The 26,229-nt window shown below is 39.5% G+C and overlaps 1 protein-coding gene across 5 annotated transcripts in view; it reads right to left on the bottom strand.

Annotated features, from left to right (window-relative positions):
- The window catches only part of Egf (epidermal growth factor), a 91,935-nt gene that overhangs the window by 9,682 nt on the left and 56,024 nt on the right, over positions 1–26,229 (bottom strand). For 4 of the 5 annotated variants that reach the window (XM_074041531.1, XM_074041533.1, XM_074041535.1 and 1 more), the window contains 9 exons: positions 24,014–24,118; positions 22,146–22,369; positions 18,468–18,635; positions 17,599–17,748; positions 14,245–14,364; positions 9,319–9,438; positions 8,512–8,637; positions 5,228–5,350; positions 3,338–3,482 (listed from right to left, as the gene is read on the bottom strand). In XM_074041531.1, the coding sequence (XP_073897632.1) occupies positions 3,338–3,482; positions 5,228–5,350; positions 8,512–8,637; positions 9,319–9,438; positions 14,245–14,364; positions 17,599–17,748; positions 18,468–18,635; positions 22,146–22,369; positions 24,014–24,118 (1,281 nt within the window). The remainder of the gene's footprint in view (positions 1–3,337; positions 3,483–5,227; positions 5,351–8,511; positions 8,638–9,318; positions 9,439–14,244; positions 14,365–17,598; positions 17,749–18,467; positions 18,636–22,145; positions 22,370–24,013; positions 24,119–26,229) is intronic. The other variant, XM_074041532.1, reaches the window with a different exon arrangement.

The following is a 26,229-nucleotide window of genomic DNA, read 5'->3' as shown; positions in this document are numbered from 1 at the left end:
CAGTGAAACAATGCTGCCATCTACTGGGAATACTTTGTTTCCAGAAACTATCAGGATCTTGAGTAAACAATTGCATTCTAAGATTCTTTACAAGTGAAAAGCTTTAAAAACATACAATTGCCAATTCCTCTGTCTTGCCCCTGGATTTAGTATCAACCCACTTATGTTCCCACCTTATTCCAAAAGGACTGAGGGATGAGACACAGAACCAGCACCAGTTCCAGTGGTGAGAAGAGGCAGCATGGAACAAACACTGTAGAAAGCTCCAGAACACCTGGAGGTCTAGTCCTAGTTTTATCTTTAGCCTGCCATAGGAGACTGGAGAGTCACTTTTAGAGGACGAAGAAAGAGGAATAACCATTTATTAAGCACCTGTGTATCTGACATTATGCTAGGCACTGTTACTGATTTTATTTTTGATGGTATGCTCCCTTTTTTTTTTTTTTTTTTGATGGTGTTTGAGGAAACTAAGGCTCCAAGAGTTAAGTAATTTGTACAAGGTCACACAAGCTAGTGAATGACAAGTTTGATTCAAGTGATTTTCCAATGTCAAAGCCGCTCTTCTTTCTACTGTACTATACTGTTTTTGACAAGGGCTTTAAGCTCTATTCATTTGAGGAGTTCTGTTTTTCTAGACCTGACCATGCGGGCTGGCAGAATGGCTCAAGTGGTAGAACACCTGCTAGACCTGATCACACAAGAGATAGCAGGGTCTGAGGGAGGCATGTGAAGAATCCATGAAGGTTTTCCTGGGTACTGTCTTAATTCTAGCTCCCTTTGGTTATAGATAATTCATTATCAGTACCTAGCAACTACTTTTAAACTATTGGATGTTAATGGGCCACACCTCTGAGCCTCTCAGAGATTTGGGAGTCTTGAAGAATGTGTCACCTACATGGCTAAGCAGCCTCAAGAGCCAAGTCAAGCTGAGACAGCAGAACCTTACAACAGCCAAGACCGTGAGCAGGTTAAGGGACAGAGAAGACAAACCACTGTTTCTCTGGATTAAAAATTAGTTCTTCTAAAACAAACAAAAGATTCCCTAACCAAAGAAGTTTGAGTTTCCATGGTGAAACAATTTTATGACATGCTCGACTCACGACAGGTAAATAAGACTTTAGAGTGGGTGGTGGAAGCCATGGCTCAGCAATTGAAGGCTAGAGTCTGAAGCATTTTCCAAACTGATTTGTCTTCGAGAAATTTCACAGCCCGGAGTGGAGGATGTTGTCTGAGAAGACCCGACAGAGGGTGTTTGGCCAAAGCCAAAGCAGAATGACCAAGGACGTCTGAGCTCAAGAGGTTTGGAACTTCCTGAGACTCCAGGCCAGGAAAGTGCTGAGAAAAGCACTATCGCCATGGACACTTCAGGTCCCCAGGGCCTGTGTCACTGGACGGCCTGGGGTTGCACGTTTCTGCGGGAAGTGTCCACTCCCCCCAGCAAGGAAGGAAGAGCCAGCCTCTTACAAGCCCGCTCTGTGAAGAAAGACATCTTTGAAGTGTTTCTAATAAAGCTGGACTGACTGAGGTCTGTTATTATGGAATTAATAAAACATACGGTGAGTTTGGCAGGACAAAGAAGGAAAGGGCTTCATATTTGATTAAACTAACATTTTCATTAAATGTACAATTCAAAAACAAAGTTATGGTTCAGATTACTGTGAATGCTGGTGATATTTTAAATATTGCCTTTGATCAAAGGTCCTTAACTGTGAGTGCTATCTCCAGTTCAATTGTCATTTTGTAGCAATCTGGGTTTAAAACATCAGAGAAAAATGATATTTTCTTGGGTGTTTAATGACAGAAAGAAAAGCAGTGTGTTAAAGAGCTCATCAGTCATTTAATGAACCAACACTATCAGATTTAGATGAAAATACTGAACTAAATGCAGTCCATCGTAAACCCACAGTAACCTTTCTATTATGGCTTTTTATGACCTAAAGCTAAGTAGGATGGAAGAAAACAAGCCATGACCTAATAAACTAGACATTTGTTTTTCTAATTCCATTACTTTTTGGATAAGAAACAAGGAAATGGTAAAAAAATAATTTAATATCAAAGAGTATTAATTATAAGGAAAACTGCTGTAAATTATAGATGTATCTTGACTTAGAAAATTACCATATGCAAATATGAACATGAATACAGAATTCTATTAGAACTGAGACATTTTTACTGATATTCCTGAACACTTTTTCACAATTTTTGTCATGCTGACATGATTTTGTACTTCATCACAGAGTATAACTTCTTCCTCTAATAATTTAGACTTTCTGTTCATTATTATTAACAAAATCAGTAAAGTCATTAAGTGTCTATTTATGAGGACCAGAGTATTTTTATCTCCCCTTCTTCAGGCACAGAGAAAATTATCAATGAGGCAAGAACCATACCCTGAGAGAATTATTTATTTTTTGTATCAATCCATTCCCTCACATTGCTTTGAAGATATGAAGAAAATTAAAAGTAAAATTTGGTGTGGAATTAGATCTTGTGGGTTTGGGTTTTATTAAAGGCATTCCTTAGATTCTCAGGAAAGGTTTTCTGAGGGAGCCTCAAGGGAGTGCCTTATGGTTCTAGTCTTCCTCAAATTTCCCCTCTGAGTCAACACTTTGCCCACTGTGAAACCTGCTTGAGGGCAAAAAGGAGCAGAAACCAGCAGTTTCATCTCCCATAAAACTCTGCCAGCACCGGTGGCTCACATCTGTAATCCTAGCTACTTGGGAGGCTGATATCAGGAGGACTGTGATTTGAGGCCAGCTCGGGCAAACACTCATATAGAGATCCCATCTCCAAATTAACCAGAGCAAAAGGAACTGGAGTTGTGACTCAAGTGGTAGAGCATCCAAAGCCCTGAGTTCAAATCCCAATCTCACCAAAAAATTAAAAAATAAAAATCAACCAGTAAGAAATGAAGAAAAGCATTTCAACAGAGGCAAGAAGTCCAATGTGAATATGCACAACATCTTTGAAAATCTAGAAATATTGTCGATTTGGCAGAAAATAAATCAAGGTTCTAAGACATTCTCCACAAACCTGCATTTTTTAACCAGCAGGAAGAATTAAAATCCCCAGACTTTAGTAGCAATAACATGAAGTTACTTAAGTAAAAGAAAACAATCACCAATTCCTTAGATTTGTATTTCCCAGGGTGACTGGGAGTCAGTGGTGATATGTAGAGCGGGCGTGTTGAAATGCACTCACACAAACACAGTTTACACATACTTTCCGAAGAAAAAAATCTAATTACAGAAATATCTCCGTGTAAATTTTAGAGATGAGCTGAAAGTCATGGACTGAAATATCATCTCTGCACAGTCAGAAAGACAACTTGACTTACTTGCATGCATAGCTGTCTACGGCTTCAACATATATGCACACACCATCGTGGAGACAGTACCCATCATGTGACGGGGGACATCCAGGGTAACTATTTCTGACCAGAGGGCGGCCATCTTCCCCAGGTGGAGAGGGTGAAGTAGAGTCTGGAAGAATCAGACATTACTTTTATTTTCTGGAAGTGATTAGGCTTTTTTGGGTATCGATACCAGGACTGGTTTTGATCTGTGGTTATGGTGTTTTTTTAGTGACAGTAGAAACATCAGAACTAATGACAGTTTCACTTTCCAACTGGTCCTTCTTTCTTTAGGTTCAGATTAGCTGATAGGAAGCAAATTGGGGGCAAGTAATAGAATGGTCGATATTAAATTACCATATGAATTTGACCACTGATTTCATATAAAAGCAAATCTGTCATCCAGAAACATACACCAAACATGTGAAATGACTGCTGATTTTGAGAAGGTCTCATTGCACAACCACTGTTTTGTATAGATGAAAACTGCCCAACACACAGTCCATTACCCCCCAAACTCTGGAAGTCTCAAAAATTTCTCCCAAACAATGCTTTCTTCTAAACTTTGGGGGCCCTCAGACACAAGAGTGTAGCAACTTTGACAGGAGAAAATGTTGTGATAAAGTGGTAGAGTCGCATTTTATTGAATGGTTCACTATTCTTTAAAAGAAAAACATCAGGGTGTATATCCATTTTTCAATACCTTTAAGAAAATTATCTGAGAAAAATAAGGTGCTTTAAAAAAACCCAGAGTGGGGAGAGGGTAGGGGTCGGGGGCAAGGGGGAGAAAAGACCCAAACAATATATGCACATGTGAATAAGTGAATTAAAAAAAAACCCCAGAAACCAGGCAAAGTGCAAAACTTTCTGTCCTGTGGATATTTTCTGCTTGCAGTAAGAAGGAAGGAGCCTCCAGCCTGGTTTCCAGGGACTTGGTGAAACCTTCTGTCCTTCTGGGGTGCTGATGGTAAGAAGCTACTACTGTTATAAGGAGAAGGTTCCAGAAGCAAAAGGCCACCATTATGAATGTTTATAAAAGAAAGCAAAGATAGCAGGAGTGCTAACTTATATCAAGAAATGCTGCCTTTTTTTTGGGGGGGAGGGTCTTTCCTTTTTTGGTGCTGGAGATTGAACCCAGAGTCTCGCAAGAAATAATGACTTTGTTTTTTGGAAGTACTGAAGTTTCAACTCGGGATCTCACACTTGCTATGCAGGTGCTCTACCAATTTTTTTAATTCTTTAAAGTGATTCTTATTATTCACCCTTCACCACACCCCTTTACTGAAATACTGCTAGGGTTCTCTGTTGCCTATAGTTGTGCCATCCAACACGGCAGTCATTGATACATGGGAGTAATAAGCTCCTAAAATGTCTTTAGTCTTTCCTAAGCTGTGTAGTAAGTGTAAAATAAACACCAGATTTTGAAGACTTTGTGCCAAACTTTAAAAGAATGTAAAATATTTCAATTTTATACTGATTACATATTTAAATATTAATATTTGGATAGATGAGACTAAATAAAATATATTATTAAAGTCCACACATTCACATGACCTACCTGGCCCTGCAAAGCTTTTCCAGTAGCCCCCAAGTTCAGTCTTACCAATTGGAAGATTAGTCACATAGTTACAGAGAAACACCTCTGTGTGCACCTGTATTGAACTGTGCATAATAAAATAGGCTTTATTCTAGATCTATTAAACTAAGGAAGTCTGGGCTATTTCAAGTTCTTAAGCCCAGCATCAACCTGATGAAGGAAGTCAGCTCTCCAGCCTGATTGAACTGAGTGATTTCTGGAATCTCTAATGCAAATACCCTGACGTACACAATATTCTGAACCAAATCCTTTACCTCCATCTACATGCACCCACCTACCAGGGCAAGTCAGTCCAGGTGCAGACAGGTGACCGGCACATAGGCAGCTGTAGCCTCCCTCTGTATTTGTGCAGTTGGCATCCCCTCCACAGCTGTGCACCCCCAACTGGCACTCATCAATATCTACCAGAAAAGCAAGAGTAAGAAGAGAAAAGTAGAAAACCGAGAAGGAAGAGGGTTATGCTACCAGAAAATCCAACCGTCTAGAAGGTAGGCATCTTCACCTTCTGTCACACTGCGTGTTCTCAGGGCCCTATACATTTTCAGGGGTCCTATCATGAACATTGGCACTGAACTGTATCCTTGACCACACACCCATTCAGGTGTTCTAGGCTCCAGACAGAAGGCTGGAAAGATTTCCCCCCTGCTTGGAAGAAAAGGGGACTTCCCAAATTGGACACTGAAAAACTACCTCCAGGCAAACATTTAAAAGTGAAGATCCTGAAATGCATACTTTTGCAAACAGACCTCTTGCCACTGACATAAATATTATGCCAAATGAAATATTTTTGCTTTTTAAACACAAATATGAACTATATAAATAAGTCATCCTTTCCTTCCCAGCTACCCACCTTTTTCTTTCTCAACTACTAACCACCCTAACATTTTAGATCTTTCCTTCCTCTTAGTTTTACACTACTACAGGAACAGCCTCACTGCATTCTCACATCCATGTTTCCTCTACCCTACTCTTAAACACCATGTCAGATCCTTTCTCCCTAAATTACAATGATGTGAAGCCATCACCTCACCCCTTTACTGAAATGCTGCCAGGGCTCTCTGTTGCCTACAGCTGTGCCATCCAACATGGTAGCCCTTGCCTCATGGGAATACTGAGCTCCTGAAATGCCTCTCACCTGTATTGAGCTGTATAGAAAGTGTAAAATGCAGAACAGATTTTGAAAACTCAGTATAAAATTACAAATATAAAATATCCAATAATTTAATACTATTATATAATTAAAATCTTCATATTTTCGATATACAATAAATAAAATCTATTATTAAAATCAATTTCACCTACTTCTTTATTCATGTTGTAATATGGTTATTAGAAAATTTAGGACAGAGCAGATTCAGGGAAGGAAAACCCCAATGACTGAGCTTCATACTCTAGTCTTCCATAAAAGCTATCCATCGGATATATATAGGGACTGAACTGTCTTCCCACAAATTCATATGTTGAAGCCCTTGCTCCCAGCATCAGGACTATCTGGAGATACGGTCCATAAGGAGTTAGGTAAGGTCAAATGAGGGCAGAAGGGTGAGCCCCAAAAGAACAGGAAGAAGCACCAGAATCTCGTGGTGTGTGTGTGTGTGTGTGTGCGCGCCACAGAAGAAAGACTAAGTAAGGATACAGCAAGAAAGTAGCTGTCTGCATGCCAGAAAGAGATTCTTCAACAGAACCAAGGCAGTCAGCAAATTTATCTGAGTCTTCCAGCCTCCAGAACGCTGAAAAAATATATTTCTGTTGCTGAAGTCGCCCAGTCTATGGTACTTGGTTATGGCATACACTTCTCTACCCTACACACTGTGTCTCCTCATAATACTGTTACTCCTTATTCCCTAAAGAAGTCGTAGGTTTGTTCATTGCCTGAAATACTCTCACCTCTTCACATTTCCACCTAATTAATATCACTCATGCCCCTCCAAAATGACACTTTCTCTGTGAACTCTTACCCAATACCTTAGATATTTCTCCCAGTTCTAAGTCTCCATTGCAGTTTCACTCCTCTTATAATGTGCACCTTTCTTCACTACTTCTCACAGCTGTACTTTTTAAAATTACATTCTCCTTGAAAGCAAGGACTGACTTCCTTATCTTGGCATTCCTCACAGTTCCTAGTACTACCCCTTTGCACCTGACAGGGACCAATGACATTTATCACATTGATTCGCTATCCTGATTGATTCACTATTAATTTTTTTAAACTTTGGCTTTCTTTCTAATCTCAAGTTATAAGTCCTCTTTCACCCTGAGAGAGCTCTTCCAGAAGCAAAACAAAGATGTATTCTTGACTGAGAAACACAATTATTCTCAGCAATAAGAATAGTGACAACACTTTTATGTGCCAGGTATAGTTCAAGGCATCTGATCCACAGAAACACACTGGGAGAGAGGGAGACAAAGAGGAAGAGTGTAGGAACACACACCCATGGCTTCCATGGGCCCGAGGATCCATGAAAGAATCTGATGAGTTGAAATATCTGAGAAAGGATACCTTCTTTTTTCTTCAAAGGAAATGAAACGTGAAGTCTGTTAGGTCTAAATTATCTATGAGCCTGCTTAATTAGAGCAGTGACATTTTCCTGACAGACAGCCAAATATGTGCTTAAAAGAGTATTTTCAGATGTCTCTAAATGTCTCTGAGACTAATGTCTCAGAATTAATCTGATAAAGGTCTGGTTTAAGCCAACCAGATCAGAAAATGGAGCGCTGTGATTTTTCATTCATCTTGAACCTTAACTCGTGGGAGAACGCACCATCATTTGAGTTTCTTACCGGGGCATCTGCCCCTCACTGCAAAAACACTTTTATGTTTTCAGAAGAAGAAAAAGAAAACATTGGAAGAGGAATTGTGAAGGCATGTGAAACTACAGCACTGCTGCACTGGGTGCGGGTGGCTTCAGCAGGTCCCCACTTGTGCGGTGAGGCAGTGCTACTGACACCTGGGAAGGCGAAAGGCACCACAGAGTGAACTCCCAACCCACAGACCCCACCCAGACCTTGGCAGAGTCTGGTGGTTACGAAAGGGCTGTGATCACTCTGTACTTGTAAGCTAGATGTCAGAGGCTTGAATCTTCCATCTTTTGAACTTTCAAGAAACCCCATGAGCCCTGTCATGGAACCACATCTTTTCTTTATGCACACTCAGCGATTTCCAATAACCCACATCAGCTCTACAGATTTCCACATTCCAGTCACAAATTCAGTGACAAAGAAATGCTGTCCAATTCCCACCTGATAGTTCAAGGCATAGAGCCCTAATAAGACACTGGTGTCACTCATACCCCAAAGAAAGAGCTAGAAAGGCAGAGGGATAGGCAACCTCCCAAGAAGCTGGAAGTGACTAGTGGAGTCATGCATGACCAAGGGCACTAATGAGACTTTACCGAGAACTGAAATAAGTCCTTCTGAACTGGTCACACAACTCCTCTTTTGCTCTTGACTTGGGGGTCACCCCTATTATATGCTATCTTCTTTTGGCCCATTGCACTCACAACTTTTTATGATTCTCCAAGTCTTGTCCCCACCCTGTCCCAGGGCACCCAAGCTCTCTCACCAAGACAGTGAATCCCATCTCCTTGGTAGCCTTCTGAGCACTGGCAGACATAGCTGCCTTCAGTGTTGATGCACTTGGAGGAAGCAGGAGGGCAAACCGTGCTCCCCATCTCACACTCATCTATATCTGTGGGCAAAATTATGAACTAGTGAAATATTCAGGCACTCTTGCATAAATGGGAATCACAGTAAACATTAAGCACGATCTTTTGTTCAATCATTTAACTGTTAACAGGTACTGTTTGCAAATGTAACACAAATCCTGCTTCTTGGATATGAAGTTCACTTTTGAATTAATTTTTACAGAGTTCCACCTGTCTGAATAGCTAATGATTTGCAAATAAATCATTTTGTGCCATAGTTTCAGATTATGAGTGAAATTTTCCCAGAAATCACTAACTTATCATTTTAAGGCTGTCAATATAAAATAGAACTCTATCATAATGTGTTTATTTGACTAAAACTAAAGCTTATATATTAAGCTTCAGGGAAATGTTCTGTTTTCATTGGAACTAGTAAGTTCATAAATTTAACTTGAACTCAAATTCCTGCTTGTAAAACTAATGTCAGTTGCATTAATCGCATAATTTTAATATAAACTCAATATAATATGGGTTAATATTAGATTTAATATATTTATATGTCTCAAATTTTGTATGCATATCATCCTTTTTTAAGGTAACATCAAATAATTTATTTAATCCTGCTGATTACATACATCCTTCTGGAGATTTTGAGTCAGTAAGAACAAAAGGAATGTTTCTGGCTCACAATTTCTCAAATATGTGTATTTGTTCTCTGCTCTTACCAGAACACAGCTTTCCATCCCCTGCAAATCCGTTCAAACACTGACACGTAGCAGCCTCCTCTCCCTCAGAAACACACCGAGCGTGCCCACCACATCGCTCAGGGGCACAGTCATCCTGATCTGCAAACGGCAAGAACCCCCGGTGATTATTTCCAGACCTTTGAGAAGAAAATAGAATTTAATATTCCAGATTGCACAGACCATTCCAGTACTTCCTTCCTGAAGTTCTGCTAGCCTCCAAATAGAAACCCCTTGTTGACATATAAGCTGTAAGTATATTATAGGACCCAGAAGCCACATGTTTCTGTTTACATGCTAACAAACATCAGTCATTTTTTGATTTTTTGAGACAAGTTCTCTCTATGTAGCCCAGGCTGACCTCCAACTCAAGATCCTCCTGCCTTAGCCTCCAAGTGCTAGGCTCACAGGTGGTCACCACTAAGATCAGCTAAACTTCAGTATTAAAGAACTATCTCATATTTAAAGGGTCCTGTGTGGACTTGTTTATAATTTTTTAAAAAGTATTTGCAAGTTTGAACTATAACATTGCTAGGAATCAAGACTCAATTTTTAACAGGTTTATTACTTACTTAAAAATTCCCAACCACTATAACATATAAAAGGAATCAACCTATTCTTCTGCCCCAAAGACACACAGACTAGTATCTAAGCAAGCAGATATTATAGAGTTTAAATCACAGAAAGATTTATTATCAATTTGCTAATACCATATTTCATATATAATAGAATATGTATGTCACAACATGTGTTTATTATCAAGATTTATGCAGTGACTTGCAAACCTCCCAGCACTTTTGCAAAGTCTTGAACCATCCAAGTTAAATATTGTAAATGGATCATTTCATGCCATATTCCACTGAAACACAAGTGCCCTCAGGGACAGGGCTACATGTTCAGTCATAAACATGAGCAGGATTTTCTTTGTTTTTGTCTTTTTTGCTTTAATGACTTATGTATACAAACGTTCTCCGAATGCCACCCACCACCCCTTTTTTTGAGTTGGAGGATCTGACATACCACAGTAGGATATAAATAACGTCCAAGTCTTCACTGCTAAGTTTGTTCATCTGAACATAGACGCTCTCCAAACTTGTCCATAAATCAAAGAAGTTTAAATGATCTAAGCATGTGCTATGTGGTTATAGACACTAGGTAGTTATTTTTGATTAGCTTAGCTACTTGACAGGAAAGGTTTCTGTTGCAGGGACACATGCCTTTTGTGCTTGCTTGGTCAACTCCTGTCACGACTCAGGATGGGTAATTTCACAGTAAATGAATTAACTATTTCATTCAGCATTTATTTGGAAGACTAGCTCAGAGTGCAGGTAGATAGTATCCAAATTCCCAAGACATTTAAATCATTTACAGTATCATCCTAAATTAGAATATGGTTCAGCATTTGTTAACTTGCAAACCTAGTGTTAGCTTTTCATAGTGAAAAGCAGTAGATATGTAGTTCTGGGAAGGGTAGGCTAGAGCCAAAGCTCTCTCTGCCACAAACTAATTCTGGACTCAGTGTCTATGCTCACCTTCTAGAAATTTCTGCAACAGAATCCCTATGGTAATCCTCTTCTCTAAATTATGGATGGCAGTTTCTTCTAGGTTTACTTCCCATGATTGTTGTAAGGACAAGAAGAAAAAGGGACTTTTGAAAAAAAAGAAAACTCCTCTGAGAATTTAAAAATCCTGTACCTATTTAAATAAAGATGACAAAGAGTGGTACCTGATAATCTGAACAAGAATTAGCAAGAATTAGCCCCCTCGGGGCTGGGATTATAACTCAGTGGCAGAGCACTTACAGAGAATGTACAAGGCCCTAGGGTTTAGCCCCAACACTGGGAGAAAAGAAAAAAGAAAAAAAGAAATGCTCATCATGCTAGAACAGGCTCTGAGGCCTGTTGGTAAAAACAAAATTCATCCAGGCGAAAATTATAGTGATGAAAAATATAGACAAGGGCTCTGCTTTTTGCATTATTACTGTAGTAGTATAAGTGTAATAAGTATGAACAAAGAATTGTACAGGGTTCTAAGAGAGTCATTATAAGCAACCTCATGTGGTCAAGGACTTGCAAAAGATTTCTGGCCAAGAGCATATTAAACGGAGACTCTATGGCAGGATTTGGAAGAGTTAAAAAGAGCTCTTTGGGCTGAAAAAGCCACACTTGGATGTTGCAGACAAGGCCAATGTAACTGCAGTGTAACGAGGGAAGGCCAAGGCCAGAGGGCCAGGCACATTAAGACTTTTAGAATTTATTACAATTCCAATGTGAAAATTTTTCTTTCTTTCCCAATGTGAAATTTTCAAGCTTTTTTTTCTTTTTCTTTTTTTTTTTTTTGGTAACACTGGGGTTTGAACTCGGGGCTTCATGATTGCTGGGCAGGTGCTCTACCACTTGAGTCCCACCACCAGTCCTTTTTGCTTTGGTTACTTTTGAGATAGAGTCTTGCTTTATGTCTGGGATGGCGTGGATCAAGATACTCATATTTGTGCTTTCCTGACTAGCTGGGATGACAGGAGTGTGTCACCACACCCAGCCACTGGATGAAATTTGGTCTCACAAATTTTTGCCTGGGCTGGGTTTGAACTGCAGTCTTCCTGAGTAGCTAGGATTACAGGTACGATCTGGGTTTCGAACATTTTTGAATCATAGATATTTTGTTAACAAGAATTCTCACTCTGAAACATAAATAAGGCCCCTTAGCCTAGTCTAAATGGAACTCAAACTTCATAGGCTAGCTCAAAACAGAACAAGCAGGTATGGAAAGACAAGATTTTTTGTTGTTGTTGTTGCTGTTTTTAACCAAAAGTTGGTTCATCTATTCTGCTGTAGGCAGAGTATATTCTCTACACATGAAGTCAAACACAGACTACTGCAGACATATTCACAAATCTTTGGTCACATCATCACATCCCCACTCCACATGTTACTGTCTGTCATCTACCTTAGCCTTTAAGCACTTAGTGAAGAGGAAAGTTGCCTTGAAACAGGGCGTAATACATGGGAAGCTGCCAATTAAAAGCTATAAAAGAGGTTACCTCAAACAGGGCCGTAAGGCATGAGAAACTGCCAATTAAAGCTATACAAGAAAGTTCAGAGCAAGACAAAGATTATCACCCATTCCCGCCTTCCTTTGTCTCCACCTGTAAATAAGCTTTCCAAAGCAGTTCTCCCCTGCTGTTTTTAACTGAACAACCTTGGGTCTCTAACTCACTACTAGCCCCAATTAATCGGAGCACATTCCTGGTAACCAGATGCCCTGCACTGCCTTTTAAAAATCCTGTAAATCTTTTGGGGAGAGGTTTTTGGGGTTTTTTTTTGCCTTTTCTTTTTTGGTGCTGGGATTGATCCTGTAAATCTTTTGTTCAGTGCTCAGACACAGTATGTGAATCTGTCTGGGTCCACTGTCGTAAAATAAAATCTGAGTCCTCCACTTCTCCGAGTGTCGCTTGATTTCTCATCTGTCAATATTTCTGCAACACTAGAACTTTAGTGTTGCAGAGTATATTCTATCAACCACTAGGAATCCCTGATGACTTTGCAAAGGTTCTCTATCCTGCCAATATTGATTGATAGTGATTTAGTCTATCGGACCACTTGTCCCTACATAAGACTGTGACCTGTGGACTAAGATTATATTTAGCACACCTCAGTATCTCCAGTACCTAGTATAGTTAGTGTATTCTCAATAAATTGCTAAATGAGGAATTTTCCCGATGTGACCATTTTTTCTACTACTTCTTATTTTAAGCGTGAATCAATTATCATAACTGATAATTTTCAAAACCTTTAGTCAAATCACTAATTCATATACCTTAGTCTCAGTTTTTGCATCTGTAAAATGCAAAAGGATACAATAAGGATCAAAATAGAACTACACTTAGCCAGGCGCAGTGGTTCATGCTGTAATCCCACCTCTGCAGTAGGCGTAGGTAGGAGGATTGCTGCTCAAGACCAGTCCCAGGCAAAGAGTGAGTAAGCTAAGTCTAAAAGGGCTGCCTTGGCAAGCGTGAGGCCCTAAATACCACCAAAAAAAGAAAAGAGAGCATATTTAAAATACATGGTAAATGCTAAAACTCCGTACAAATGTTAGTTATTATTAATATGAAAACAGATATATATATTTAAATCTTATCAAAAATCATACTGATAAGGGTCAGGTATAAGGTCCCCAGAGCCCTATACAAGTCTGCAGATCACAGAACCCAGGAAAGCACTTCAATAAATGTCCTCATGTGGAGTTTTCAAACTTTTTTTTTAGCTACAGACATTCTGGTAAAATAAAATGTTACTTAGTAATACATACAAATGAAATGTTTCAAGGTCAAGGTAGGCTGCTTTGATAGAAGGGCAGTGACTTACAGGGAAAGAATAGTGGGGCTTTCAGAAGTTCTGGGGCTCAGTTTAAAATCTAATAGATATAGGTTCTACAATGTTATTACATATTCAGTAAATCACTTGGCATTTTGGTGATAAATGTGCAATATATAAGACAAGAGTTCTACCATTTTCTGTTCATGGACTTTCTGCAGCAGTTGAGGTAGCCAACCTATATTTGATGATCAATTGCTACCAACGCTCCATGCCAGATGAACCAACTACCAACAATAATAGGTAGAGATAGGCATGCCTTAAATCTCTTCTGTCTTAATTTTTACCTTCATTTCCAAGTTATCTTTCTTCAAAGAACATTCGTCTCAAAGACTCTCAATATGTACAGTTCATATTCAAACTAATGTGGCTCTGGACACACGATTCAGAAGAGAAGGACTTGAGTCCAAGATTTGGCTTCGTTAGCCTTGTATACATTTAGCCAATATTAAGCTAAAGTGATAATTCAGAATGAAAATTGGTAGAATGGAAATTATTGGAACCCAACCTATACTGGAGAACTCATTATTCGTACCTGACACCATGATTTCCACCATTAGCGTGTGCTGAGATTCTGTAATGTTATCTTCTGATGCTCTAATCTTAGATACGTTGTCCAATGGTGTTGTCTGGTTACTTAGGCCAGCTTCACCACCTGTCAAAGACCAACAGATACAATTCAATCAGTTTTTCTGTTTCAAGGAAAGTTTGATTGAATTTATATTCACAGCTGTTTGGTTATGAGTTCAGACTCATTCTTTCAGTAAAAGGATTTAATGGAACTGGCAGGGTTTGGTGACTTAGTAAATCTCATTTGCTATCCCACACTCTCCCAGTGTCCCACATTCAGTGCCCTTAGTGGAGACAATGGGGAAGAAAGACGGGACTCTTTTAGGTCTGGGCAAATCCAGAAAGAGTAAAACATCCAAACCCTTATGAACATAATTAGCTCAAAATCATAGAATGCCTTAACTAAGGACAAGTTAGTGAGATTATCTCCCCATCGTCCTCCAGTGCACTCCTTCTTCCTTTAGGCTGCTTTCATGTTTACTAATTTAGCCTGACAGGACTTCCCTAAATTGTTTTCTACAGACCCCTAGGTTCCACTGCAAAGTCCACAAGGTCAAAACTGTCTTCAGCAAAATAGTAAGCTGTTATTTGCCTCTTTTCACTGTGTTCATCTTCATATTGATATGGCAAAAGTAATGATGGTACAACTGTGGTACCATGGCATGAATCAAGGTGATCTCTCCACCCCCATGAGAAAGAAGCTCATGGTGAAGCTATGAGAATTACTAATTTTTAAAATTCTCAGCTATTAATAAAGGAAATGCAAATTAAAACCACACTAAGATTCCACCTCACCCCTGTTAGAATAGCCATCATCAGCAACACCACCAACAACAGGTGTTGGCGAGGATGCGGGGAAAAAGGAACCCTCTTACACTGTTGGTGGGAATGTAGACTAGTACAACCACTCTGGAAAAAAATTTGGAGGCTACTTAAAAAGCTAGACATCGATCTACCATTTGATCCAGCAATACCACTCTTGGGGATATACCCAAAAGACTGTGACACAGGTTACTCCAGAGGCACCTGTACACCCATGTTTATTGCGGCACTATTCACAATAGCCAAGTTATGGAAACAGCCAAGATGCCCCACCACTGATGAATGGATTAAGAAAATGTGGTATCTATACACAATGAAATTTTATGCAGCCATGAAGAAGAATGAAATGTTATCATTCGCTGGTAAATGGATGGAATTGGAGAACATCATTCTGAGTGAGGTTAGCCTGGCCCAAAAGACCAAAAATCATATGTTCTCCCTCATATGTGGACATTAGATCAAGGGCAAACACAACAATGGGATTGGACTTTGAGCACATGATAAAAGCGAGAGCACACAAGGGAGGGGTGAGGATAGGTAAGACACCTAAAAAACTAGCTAGCATTTGTTGCCCTTAATGCAGAGAAACTAAAGCAGATACCTTAAAAGCAACTGAGGCCAATAGGAAAAGGGGAACAGGTACTAGAGAAAAGGTTAGATCAAAAAGAATTAACCTAGAAGGTAACACCCATGCACAGGAAATCAATGTGAGTCAATGCCCTGTATAGCTGTCCTTATCTCGACCAGCAAAAACCCTTGTCCCTTCCTGTTATTGCTTATACTCTCTCTACAACAAAATTAGAAATAAGGGCAAAATAGTTTCTGCTGGGCATTGAGGCGGGGGGGAGGAGAGGGAGGGGACAGAGTGGGTGGTAAGGGAGGGGGTAGGGGCAGGGGGGAGAAATGAACCAAGCCTTGTATGCACATATGAATAATAAAAAAAAAATTCTCAGCTATTGAATACATGGTCTTTTACTACTCTGTGTAATAAAATGAGACATATAAGGGCTGGTGGAGTGACTCAAGTGGTAGAGCGCCTGCCTAGCAAGTGTAAAGTCCTGAGTTCAAGCCCCAGTATCACCAAATAAATAAATAAATAAAATGAGAAATATACATTAAAATGATTCCAGTGCTTACTGAAGTTATAACTGTTACCTACAGGAAAAGCAGTTGGGTGATATTTGAGTTGTGAGCTTAAGTAAAAACTTTCTTTCCCAACTCCATGCCTTTTAAGGACAGATTTTCTTCATAGACTTCAACTAAAAAAACACATAATAGATGTAATTTAGAAGTCTATATAAGAATCCAGCTGGCCTCTCTCTACTAAGCCAGACTTAAAGCTATAAACGTATAACGAGGCTATTCTTCTCACACTATATTGTTTGCTTTGGAAAATATACTTATTTATTTCTTGCAATAAAAATGTGTTATGCTCATATAGTAAATTTGTTATTATAGTTTTAACAAAGATTTTGGTTTCAATTTTTAATTTCTAAATACTAACAGATATTACCCACATAAACAAAAACTCTTTATATTTCCCAACAAATGTTTTTAAGAGTGTAAAAGGGTCCTGAGACTAAGAGGTATGCCACTATTGTCCTAAGTCAACCAATTCTGAAATCTAAAATACCCAACTCAGGTCCATGGATGGAACAATCTATAATCCATTCATTTGTTGTCATTCGTCACTGAACTTATATTTATACCATGACTACCAGATAAATAGGAATCTTTAAAGAAAGGTTTAATAAAATTTAAATTTTCTTTGGAATATTTTTGATACAAAGATATCAAAAGATGATACCAGTGACTCACACCTATAATCCTAGCTATTTTGGAGGCTGAGATCTGGTTTGAGGGCAGTCCAGGCAAATAATTTGCAAACTCTATCTCCAAAATAACCAGAGCAAAATGGACTGGAGTTGTGACACAAGGATAGAGTGCCTGCTTTGCAAGCATAAAGCCCTGAGTTCAAATCTCAGTCCTACCACAAAAAAAAAAAAAAACCCAGATGATTCCAATGCACCTAGACTGGGCACATACTGGAGGCAGGTGGGCCAGTGTTGAACACATCATGCTGGTTTACTCTCCTTCTTTCTCAAAGTCACATTTAGTTTATAAAGAAGTAGGCCACAAGCCCCCTCAGGTTGAATTTCCCATATTTGTTGCAACAGTTCTCTAAATATTTTTTGTGAGATGATAAAGATCTGGCATTTATTTCCAAGCCTGGGCCTACTCCCGTACAAATGGAGAAGCTATGGGGACTGGAGCTTAAGACTTTTACAACTAGAAGTCAATAAAACTTAACTTGTGGTAAAGAACCCAAAATTCATCACAGGGGGATAAAAACCCAAACACACTCTTAGCGTTCCTAAAAACACAGGAGCTTTTTAATAATACAAACTATTAAAAATCAGCAAAAGCAGAGAGATGATCCACCAGTATACCTCCAAGCCCAGGTAAGATAATTTAGCTGCATAATTTACAATATTACCAGCCAGTTTCCGTTGATCCTTCAGAGCAAGACACATTTTCCCATCTGGAGCTTTCCTAAAACCTTCACGACAGGAACAGTGAGCCATTCCAAACCTCCCTTGGCAAATATGTTCACAGCCTCCATTCTGATGTAGGCAGGGATCTACACCTAATGGAGAAAAGAAAAAAGAAGCAAATTCACATGTGGGTTTGAAGGTGTAATGGATGAGATTGATGTAGAGCACAATCAACAGCCTTGGGGAAAGAACTCAGGAGACCTAACTACACGGTCTGTTATGAGCTACTTCAGAAGAGCCCCCACCAGGAGCCTCTGAGATAACCTCAAAATGCTATTACCTTATGAGTATTTACTGAATAGAGCCAGTACTGTAGTTCTACAAGCTCTTTGGTAAGATGGGGTTCCTAGTTCCTCATTTTGTGTCTAGTCAAACTGGCAATTCAGAAAGAAGGGCTCTTGATTCCCTCTTCCGTATTTTTGCTCCTGGCTGGCACTCACTGGCTGGCATGGCAAGGAACTGAGAAAAGCCCAAGGGTAGGTAGAAGTTTCTATCACAAGAATCTCAATTGCCTGCCCTTAGTGTGTGTAACCCAAAGATCTTTGAAATGTAGCAAGTAAGTAAAAGCTCTTGGGGAGTGTAGGGGTAGATAAGGCTGTTGGTATAAAGTCCAAGTTTCCAAATTTACAAAGTTATTTACCAGACTCTCAGAGCATCTTAGTTCAAATGAAGTCCAAATCTTAGAAAATCTTAGCATCTACGCAGAGTGGTGAAGATTACAAAATCCCTTCCGCCCCCACTGCTTGCTATCATCATTTAACAGAGTCGCAGCTTCTGGCCAAGGAAGGCCTGAGGAACTTCTCCAGTGTACCTGGTTTTGCCAATGGGTGGACCACAACCAGTGACGAGGGCTTCAGCATGCTGCCTTGGAGACGTACCCTAGTTTTGCCAGTCCTCTTGTTCACCCTTATTACCGATGGCATAGCCCAATCCGAGAACCACACATGATCCTCAAACACAGCTACAGCAAATGGGTGACCTGTAAGTAATTTGAAGCCATTAAATACACCTTCATTGTCTTTGCAATGAATATTTACAAGAAGACAGGGTTTGAAACTTGCACGATTCCTACACTATATCAGGTCTGTACTATAGCTGCTCAGCCAGGTGTAGCTGCTGACTGACAACTGCATTAAGAGGACTTCACCCTTAGACTGAGAGCCTGGTGGAAGGAAGGCCTAGGAAAGCCCATTGTCACCCATTATCCCATACCCAGTGTGAGAATGTTGGCTGCCTATAACATGGAGAAGAAAGCCAAGGTGGGACCGTTCTATATTCAGTACATCTGCCACTGTTTATAGACTACACTCACGTATTTTCTTTGCTTCTCTTTGCTTTGGGTTCCTAGTCTTTTCAATGCTTGTCATAAGTAAGAGGCCAAACTCACAGCTGTTGTAAGAATTTTTAAACATCTGAGGTAACTAAATGTTCCTTCAGATTTCTGTTTTTACCAACATATTTCCCTGCGTTAACTTCTCCCCACCACCATCCCTCCACCACTACTTCCTTCCCTCTCTCTTCTCTCATCTAATATTAGTCTAGTTGCTGTGTCCCTGATGTCATCCTTCCTGCTTTATCTTGGGCCTTGTTTCATCAACAATTACCCATTTCCTATATATTCACTCTCTTCCCCCTGCTAGCTTCTTTCCCTAGTCTACTGATATCCTGCCTCTGGCCTTAATTTCCTCCTCCCCGTGACCTCTCTAGCTTCTCTTTCCTTCCCTTCTTAAAGGATTTTTCTTGCAAGAGTCATTTATTATCTGCTGCCTCCATTTTCATGGCTTCTGCTGACCCCCTGGTGGGCTACCTTCCAAGTCTTCCTCAACTAAAGCCACCTCTCTGGGCTACTACTGCTTTCACAAGGCATTCAAGTACTTAACAAGCTGGGAAGTGTACCACATACGTCACGCATGTGTACACTAAAGCTAGGAAGACCCAGAGCTGGAAGCTACACTCATGTCTACTCACATGCCCCAGGTGAGTAATTTTGCAAGTGAGTAATGGATTTGGTGGATTACAGTCAATGTCTCCCTCCTGTGGTGGAAAACTCTAATGATTTGTCCTAACGACAGCGAGTTTTCACCCATCGTTATTAACCAAGATCACTACATTCATTTCTCCAGTCTTCCGTACCAATTTAAAACCATACATAAAGCAAGGGAAGTTTTTACGTAACTACAGTTCTTTTTATTGTGGTTTTTAAAACCCTATAACACAAAATTTACCATCTTCACTTTTCAAAGTATATAGTTCGGTAGTGTTAAGTCATGCAACCCATCTCCAGAACTCTTTGTCTTGGAAAACTAAAACTCTATATTCATTAAACAACACCTCATTTCCCTCTCCCCCAGCCCTTGGAAAATGCCACCCTACTTTCTGTTCGCATGAATTTGACTACTTTAGATACATCAAACACGTGGAATTGGACAGTATTTATCTTCTTGTGACCAACTTATTTCACTTAGCATAATCTCCTCAAAATTTGTCCGTTTGAAGCATGTATTAGAATTAGATAATAAACATTATTATTAGAATACAATAAACATAATCTTCCTTGTTTTTTAAAATCAAAATCCACAACTAATCACATTTTTAAATTCAGAATGAATTTAATGTAATGAATTTAGTGTAAACTCAATGTTTACACTAAAAATTCTCAACAGGAAGCTGAGAAGTCAGCACATACATTGCAGTAGATGGCGCTGTAGTGATGGGAACGGTCGCTTAGACACCATGAAGTATTTGATCACGGTCTTCGATAGGGAGTTCCATTGGTCAGATAACAGTAACAGCTCAAACTATGACATACCTACTGTGCTTTTAGGTCTAGAATATGAGGTGTCTATATTCTGGTCAGGAGTTTCCAAATCCCTTTCTACCCTCTTACAACAAAACTATAATTTTACAGTTACTCGGGTTATGTTTTTTAAATAATGAAGCCTCCCTCCTAGAGTTCACGACAGAAGTCATATTCATTTCACTCACTGCTGTGTCTCTACTTCTTCCACTTCGTGACCTATTCAATAAATACCTGTTAAGTACCTGGGTGGACAAAGCCTATAATTGTATACAAGCTTATCATTGATTATGAAGTATATGCTTAAATTTTAAAGATCATAACAATTTTTGAGGATCATAAAAGATCATAAGATCTTTTCCCATGTCATATCTTGTCCCATGTCATATAGTAGTATCTAGAAACTCACTGCCTCTAAAACTAAAGGGAATTGGCAAAATGAATGTTTTACACAGACAGTTAGCTTGTTAGCTTCCTCCTAAATGGGAAGGACCATTCAGTTTCACCTTCCCAACCAGCTCTTAAATCTCCAAATCTCCGAAAGGCCTTCGACACCTATCCGACTCTCATCTTCTATGTCCAACCTTCATCAGACCTTCACAATGTTCTACCCACAATGATTATCACTACTCTTATCTGTCATCCCACTTTTAACTGACAATGTTCTAGCTAAGGCCTTCAAGAACAGTTGCCTGGACAACAGTTGCAGTCTCCTACCTGACTTCTTCTCTCTAAATTCCACTCCATCCCTATACTGTCATCTAAGTGGTTATCCTGAGATGCCAATCTTATTATACACATCTGCTTAGGAACATTCAATGGCTCCCTAGTAAATTCAGAGCTAAGTTCACCCACCATATCCCGGCAGTTCTAACATACAAAGTTCAATATTTGCCTTTTATCACCATCTATTTTCCATATGGTTCAGTTTTAAAACTGTCTTTGCAAATTCCCTGAGTCAAAATGAATCTCCCACTGCTTGGATAACCTCACAGCCATTTGTATTTTTATAAGCTACAATGTTTTAAAAATAATTATGAAAATACATGATCCTCCATGCAAACTATGAAAATACAGTAGGGGATAAAACTGCATTTATTAATCTTTGAATGTGTCATCAAATGTCATGTATTAATGCCTAAAAGTCACATTACCTCTACTGTGAATTGACATTTTCCCATTCATAAGAAATGATGACTGAACCAAGTTGTTGTTGTTGTTTGTGTCAGGTGCTGGCATTTGAACTCAGAGTCACACCTTGAGCCACTCCACCAGCCCTACTTTTGTGAAGAGTTTTTCAAGATAGAGTCTCACAAATTATTTCCCCGGGCTAGCTTCTAACCTTGATCCTCCTGTTCTCTGCTAAGAGAATAACTAAGATTACAGGCATGAGCCACCAGCGCTGAGCTGAACCAAGTTTTTAATTCCTAAATAAGGTCAGAAAAATTTAATGTTTTCACTCCAATTTTGGGAAATCTTGGAAAAGAGAAAAGGTTGTACAGCACTACTTTTTTTTTTAACCCCATCTTCTAACAGTAAAATAATTCTTGTAGCTCATGATTGCTGGAGGAGTCTGTATTCCTTTCTCATCACTTAGTTATGTGTATATGCATGTATAAACACAGTTTGTATTTAACAGTCATCAATCAACACTAGGTCAAGATGAAGAAATCAGCCACCCCAAAGCCTCACCTACATCATTCTGGGCAAGTCTTTGGCGATTGGATCCATCCAGATTGGCCATTTCAATCACAGACTGCTTGGCATCACACCAGTACAATGTGTCTGTTAGGTAGTCAATGGTGATTCCACTAGGCTCCAACAGATGGGAGCTGGCTATCACCAGCCGGCTGAAGCCTTGCAGGGAAGAGCTTTCAATTCGTGGATTAATCCCCGTATTAGTCCAGAATAATCTCCTGTATTCAAGAAAGCACACAACAACTCAAATCTGCATGAAAAACTCTTCCATTCTTCCATCTTTATAAACATCAGTATAAATGACTTTAGGATATACTAAAGTGGTAAACTAAAGAATACATGAGGAGGAAATGTAACACTGCATGTTGAAAATTTTTCAAAGGCAAAACAATTATCACTGTAAAGAGTCTTGGATAAGAAATGTTGAATTAAGGTTCAGATCATTAGATTAAAAAAGGAATTCTTTTTAAATTTTGGAGCATATTACTAATCAAAAGTGTGCTTGAATGAATGATCTTAAATTAGCTACAAAATGCCATGAATCTTGCTAGCCTATTCTTCTATTAAGCATATGTAAGGCTGCCACATAGAGGTAACGGCATGTTTTATTTGTTATCTAGTTTTATACATGCACTGTGTTTACTCAGCCAATTTCAAGTTCCAGAAACCACATGCCAGGCTAATTTTTGTGAAGTCAGTATGGCTCAACATCTATTATTGGCCTGTTTAGAGGAGGTTACATTTTTGCAATTTTAATAATTTGACCAGCACTGAATCAACTGTCAATTGTTACCAATATATTACCTTCCTTAGACCATTGTAATTTTCCATCTTAAGTAAAATAGGGTTATTTTTGTCTTTGCTTTTTAATAACTAGGAAGAAATCTTTTATTCTCTAACCCCCCAAACCACAATGTGATACAAACAAAATAGAATCTTTTAATCTTTCACAATTTACATTTCCTCTTGCCTACATCCAGGAATAACCTATCATTTGAAGTCATCTTTTGGTTTTTCTAAATAAAATTTATAAATCAAACAATCCAAATATCATTTTCTGCTCAATAAACAACAATGCAGATTTTTAAGGAAAGTACATATGGGCTTAAGTCTAATTAGTTAATTAATTACAGCCAACTTCTTTTCAAAAAAAAATTGAATTTGTCTAAAATAAAAGGGCATATTAACAATATTATTATACAAGAATAGAAAATCAGCAAGGCATGGTGCCATACTCCTGTAATACCAGCTACCAAGGAAGTAAAGGTAGGGGGATCACGAGTTTGAGGCCAGGTGGTCAATGTTAGCAAGACCTGTCTCAAAAACAAAATGTAGGCTGGGTCCACTTGCTCACATCTGCAATCCCAGCTATTCAGAAGGCAGAGATCAGGGGGTTATGGTTTGAGGCCAGCCCAGGCAAAAAGTTAGTGAGACCTTATCTGAACCAACAAGCAAAAAAAGCTTTGGAGTATGGCTGAAGTGGCAGAGCAAGTATGAGATCCTGAGTTCAAACCCAGTACTGCCAAAAAAAAAAAGGGGGGGGGTTGTGTAACTAAGGTGGTAGAATGTTTGTCTAGCAAGTATGAGGCCCTGCATTCATCACTAGTACCACCAACAAAAAAAAGGGAAGATGGGAGAGAGGAAGAGAGGGAGGGAGAAAAGAAGGAAAGAAAGAACAAAAATCAAAAGACATGAAAAAGATGAGGAATGCATTAGTCACATCATTTCTACAGATGTGCAAAAATCGTTGCTGGCTTCTGATTCCACTGACCACCTGAGACCTTAAGACAGATTTTCAGATAGCAAACATGAACTGCTACCTTACCTCTGCAGAAAAGTACCTTCTTTCCACAAATGCCTACCTGGCTGTTGGGTGAACAGCAATTCCTCGAGGCTGAGAGATGTTCTCCTGAATGATTACTTGACGATGATTTCCATTCAAATCGCTCCCTTCAATGACAGATTTCCTAAAATGTGTGTGATACAAGGAGGTTGTTATATCTACTTTACTTTTCAAACAAAAATATTCCTTTTTTCTGTTCCTGATAGCAAATAGGCATTCTAAACCACCCTCCCTCTCTCAAACACACACACACACACACACACACACACCCCTACACACGCGTACACACAAACAAAATTAGCACCAGCAAGTGCATACATAAAAAGAAAACATTTAAAACAAGTCTTTTAATTAGCATCCTAATAACTTATCCCAGCCCAAGAGTAAGTAAAGGGGGGGTCTGTGTCAGTGGCTGACCATTCTCTTTTGTTTCACAACCTCCAGTCTCCTGCTGAAACCAATGAAAGCCAGAAGCAAGGATCGTGAAGAGGAGGGGCAGACCAGCTTAAGAGGAAGAAGAGTTAGATTGGCTTCAATTTTCTCCATCTGACTTTTTTTTTTTTTTTGGTGATATTAGGGATTGAACTCAGGAACTTGTGCTTGCTCAGCAAGTGCTCCACCACTTGAGACAAGCTTCCAGCCCTTTTGCTTTACTTATTTTTCAGATATGGTCTCATGCTTTTTACCCAGAGCTGACCTCAAACCATACTTCTCCTACCTATGTCCCCTGCATAGCTCGGATTACAGGCGTGCTTCTTGTTGTGATACTAAGGGGTAAAATTCAGGACTTCATGCTTGCTAGGCAGTGGCTCTACAACTTGAGCCACATGTCCAGCCCTTTTTTCTTTGGTTATTTTTGTGATAGAGTCTCCCTTTATACCTGGCTGGTCTGGACCACAACTAGGCTGGAGCTTTCCTACATGCTTCGCTGTGTAGCTGGAATGACAGATGTGTGCCAACTCACCCAGTCATTGGTTGAGATATAGCCTTTTGAACTTTTTGCCTGGGCTGGCCTTGAACCTTGATCTTTCCAATCTCTGCCTCCCAAGTAGCTAGGATTATAGACTTGAGCCACTGTGCCCAGACCCAGTTTGTTTTTTGACATAGGGTCTCACTAACTTTTTTTACGTGGGCTGGTCTCCAACCATGACTCTCCTCTCTTTGCCTCCCAATAGCTGGGATTACAGGTATGAGCCACTACTTCTGGCTTCTTTCATTTGATTCTAAGACAGCTGGGGACACGGTAGCCCCAACCCCCTTTCACTTTCTGCAGTTTCAGTTACACTTGCATCCCTGTTCCATCTTTCCTGGTGGGAGGGAAGAGACCACTGCTTATCACAGGGACAACAAAACCATCAGTTAGGATCTCAGTATTACATCATTTACATTATCCATAAATTCTGTTTAGAGAAGGAGTTAGATAAGAATTACACTCCCAAGGCGTTCATCTAATGAAGGTGTTCACTTCTATTTGGTTCAGCAAGAAAACAAACCTCGGACACTAATATAGGTAATGAGAAAGCAAAGACCAGTCAACAGGGACAACTGGTTTACCTCAGCTCAAGTGCGTCTCTTAATCTAATGGAGCACCCTCTTTTTATATTCACTAGGATCTCCAACGGGAAAACCACTCTGCATCCCAGGTAAGAATTGTCCATCAAGAGCCCCCAAAGAGTGATTTTTATCTTATGGTAATTTTTGTTACTCCCAAAGAATGAATAAACATATATTTTTTACTCTCTTAATTCAACTGACTTTAGGAATCAGGATTCCTTAATACTAAATACTAGCATTGCAAGAGGAATGGTGGATTAGCTTTCTGCCTAGACCTTAGATGTTTGTTGGAATCTGTCTTCTCCTAGGCCCAATACAACCATCCCTCTCTGGCTCTTCATTGGCTCAGAGCTACCATGGAATCTAATACCACCGGATTGGAATCTCAGTTATTTAATTCCAATTTCTAGCTAATATCAAGGTTTTCAAACGAAATACCTCTCATTTCCAGGCAAATTAAAGGTTTTCACTTAGCAGCTGTCTTTAGAGGAGGGAGGACTTAAGAAGGGCTTGTTATTACAGAAGTCAATGAACAAGGGAATCTGACATCTAATTCTGAGGGATACAGCTGTGCCTGGCCGTGTCCTGAAGGCATTGCCTCATGGTAGCTACCACAGTGCTATTAATCAAACACTTAAAATTACAGGGGCTTTGTGAATGTGAGGAAATATGGAAAGACCC

This window comes from Castor canadensis, chromosome 9 (assembly GCF_047511655.1).
Source record: "Castor canadensis chromosome 9, mCasCan1.hap1v2, whole genome shotgun sequence".
Taxonomy (NCBI): domain Eukaryota; kingdom Metazoa; phylum Chordata; class Mammalia; order Rodentia; family Castoridae; genus Castor; species Castor canadensis.
Note: the sequence above shows the minus strand (reverse complement) of the source record. Positions and strands in the feature narration are given on the sequence as shown.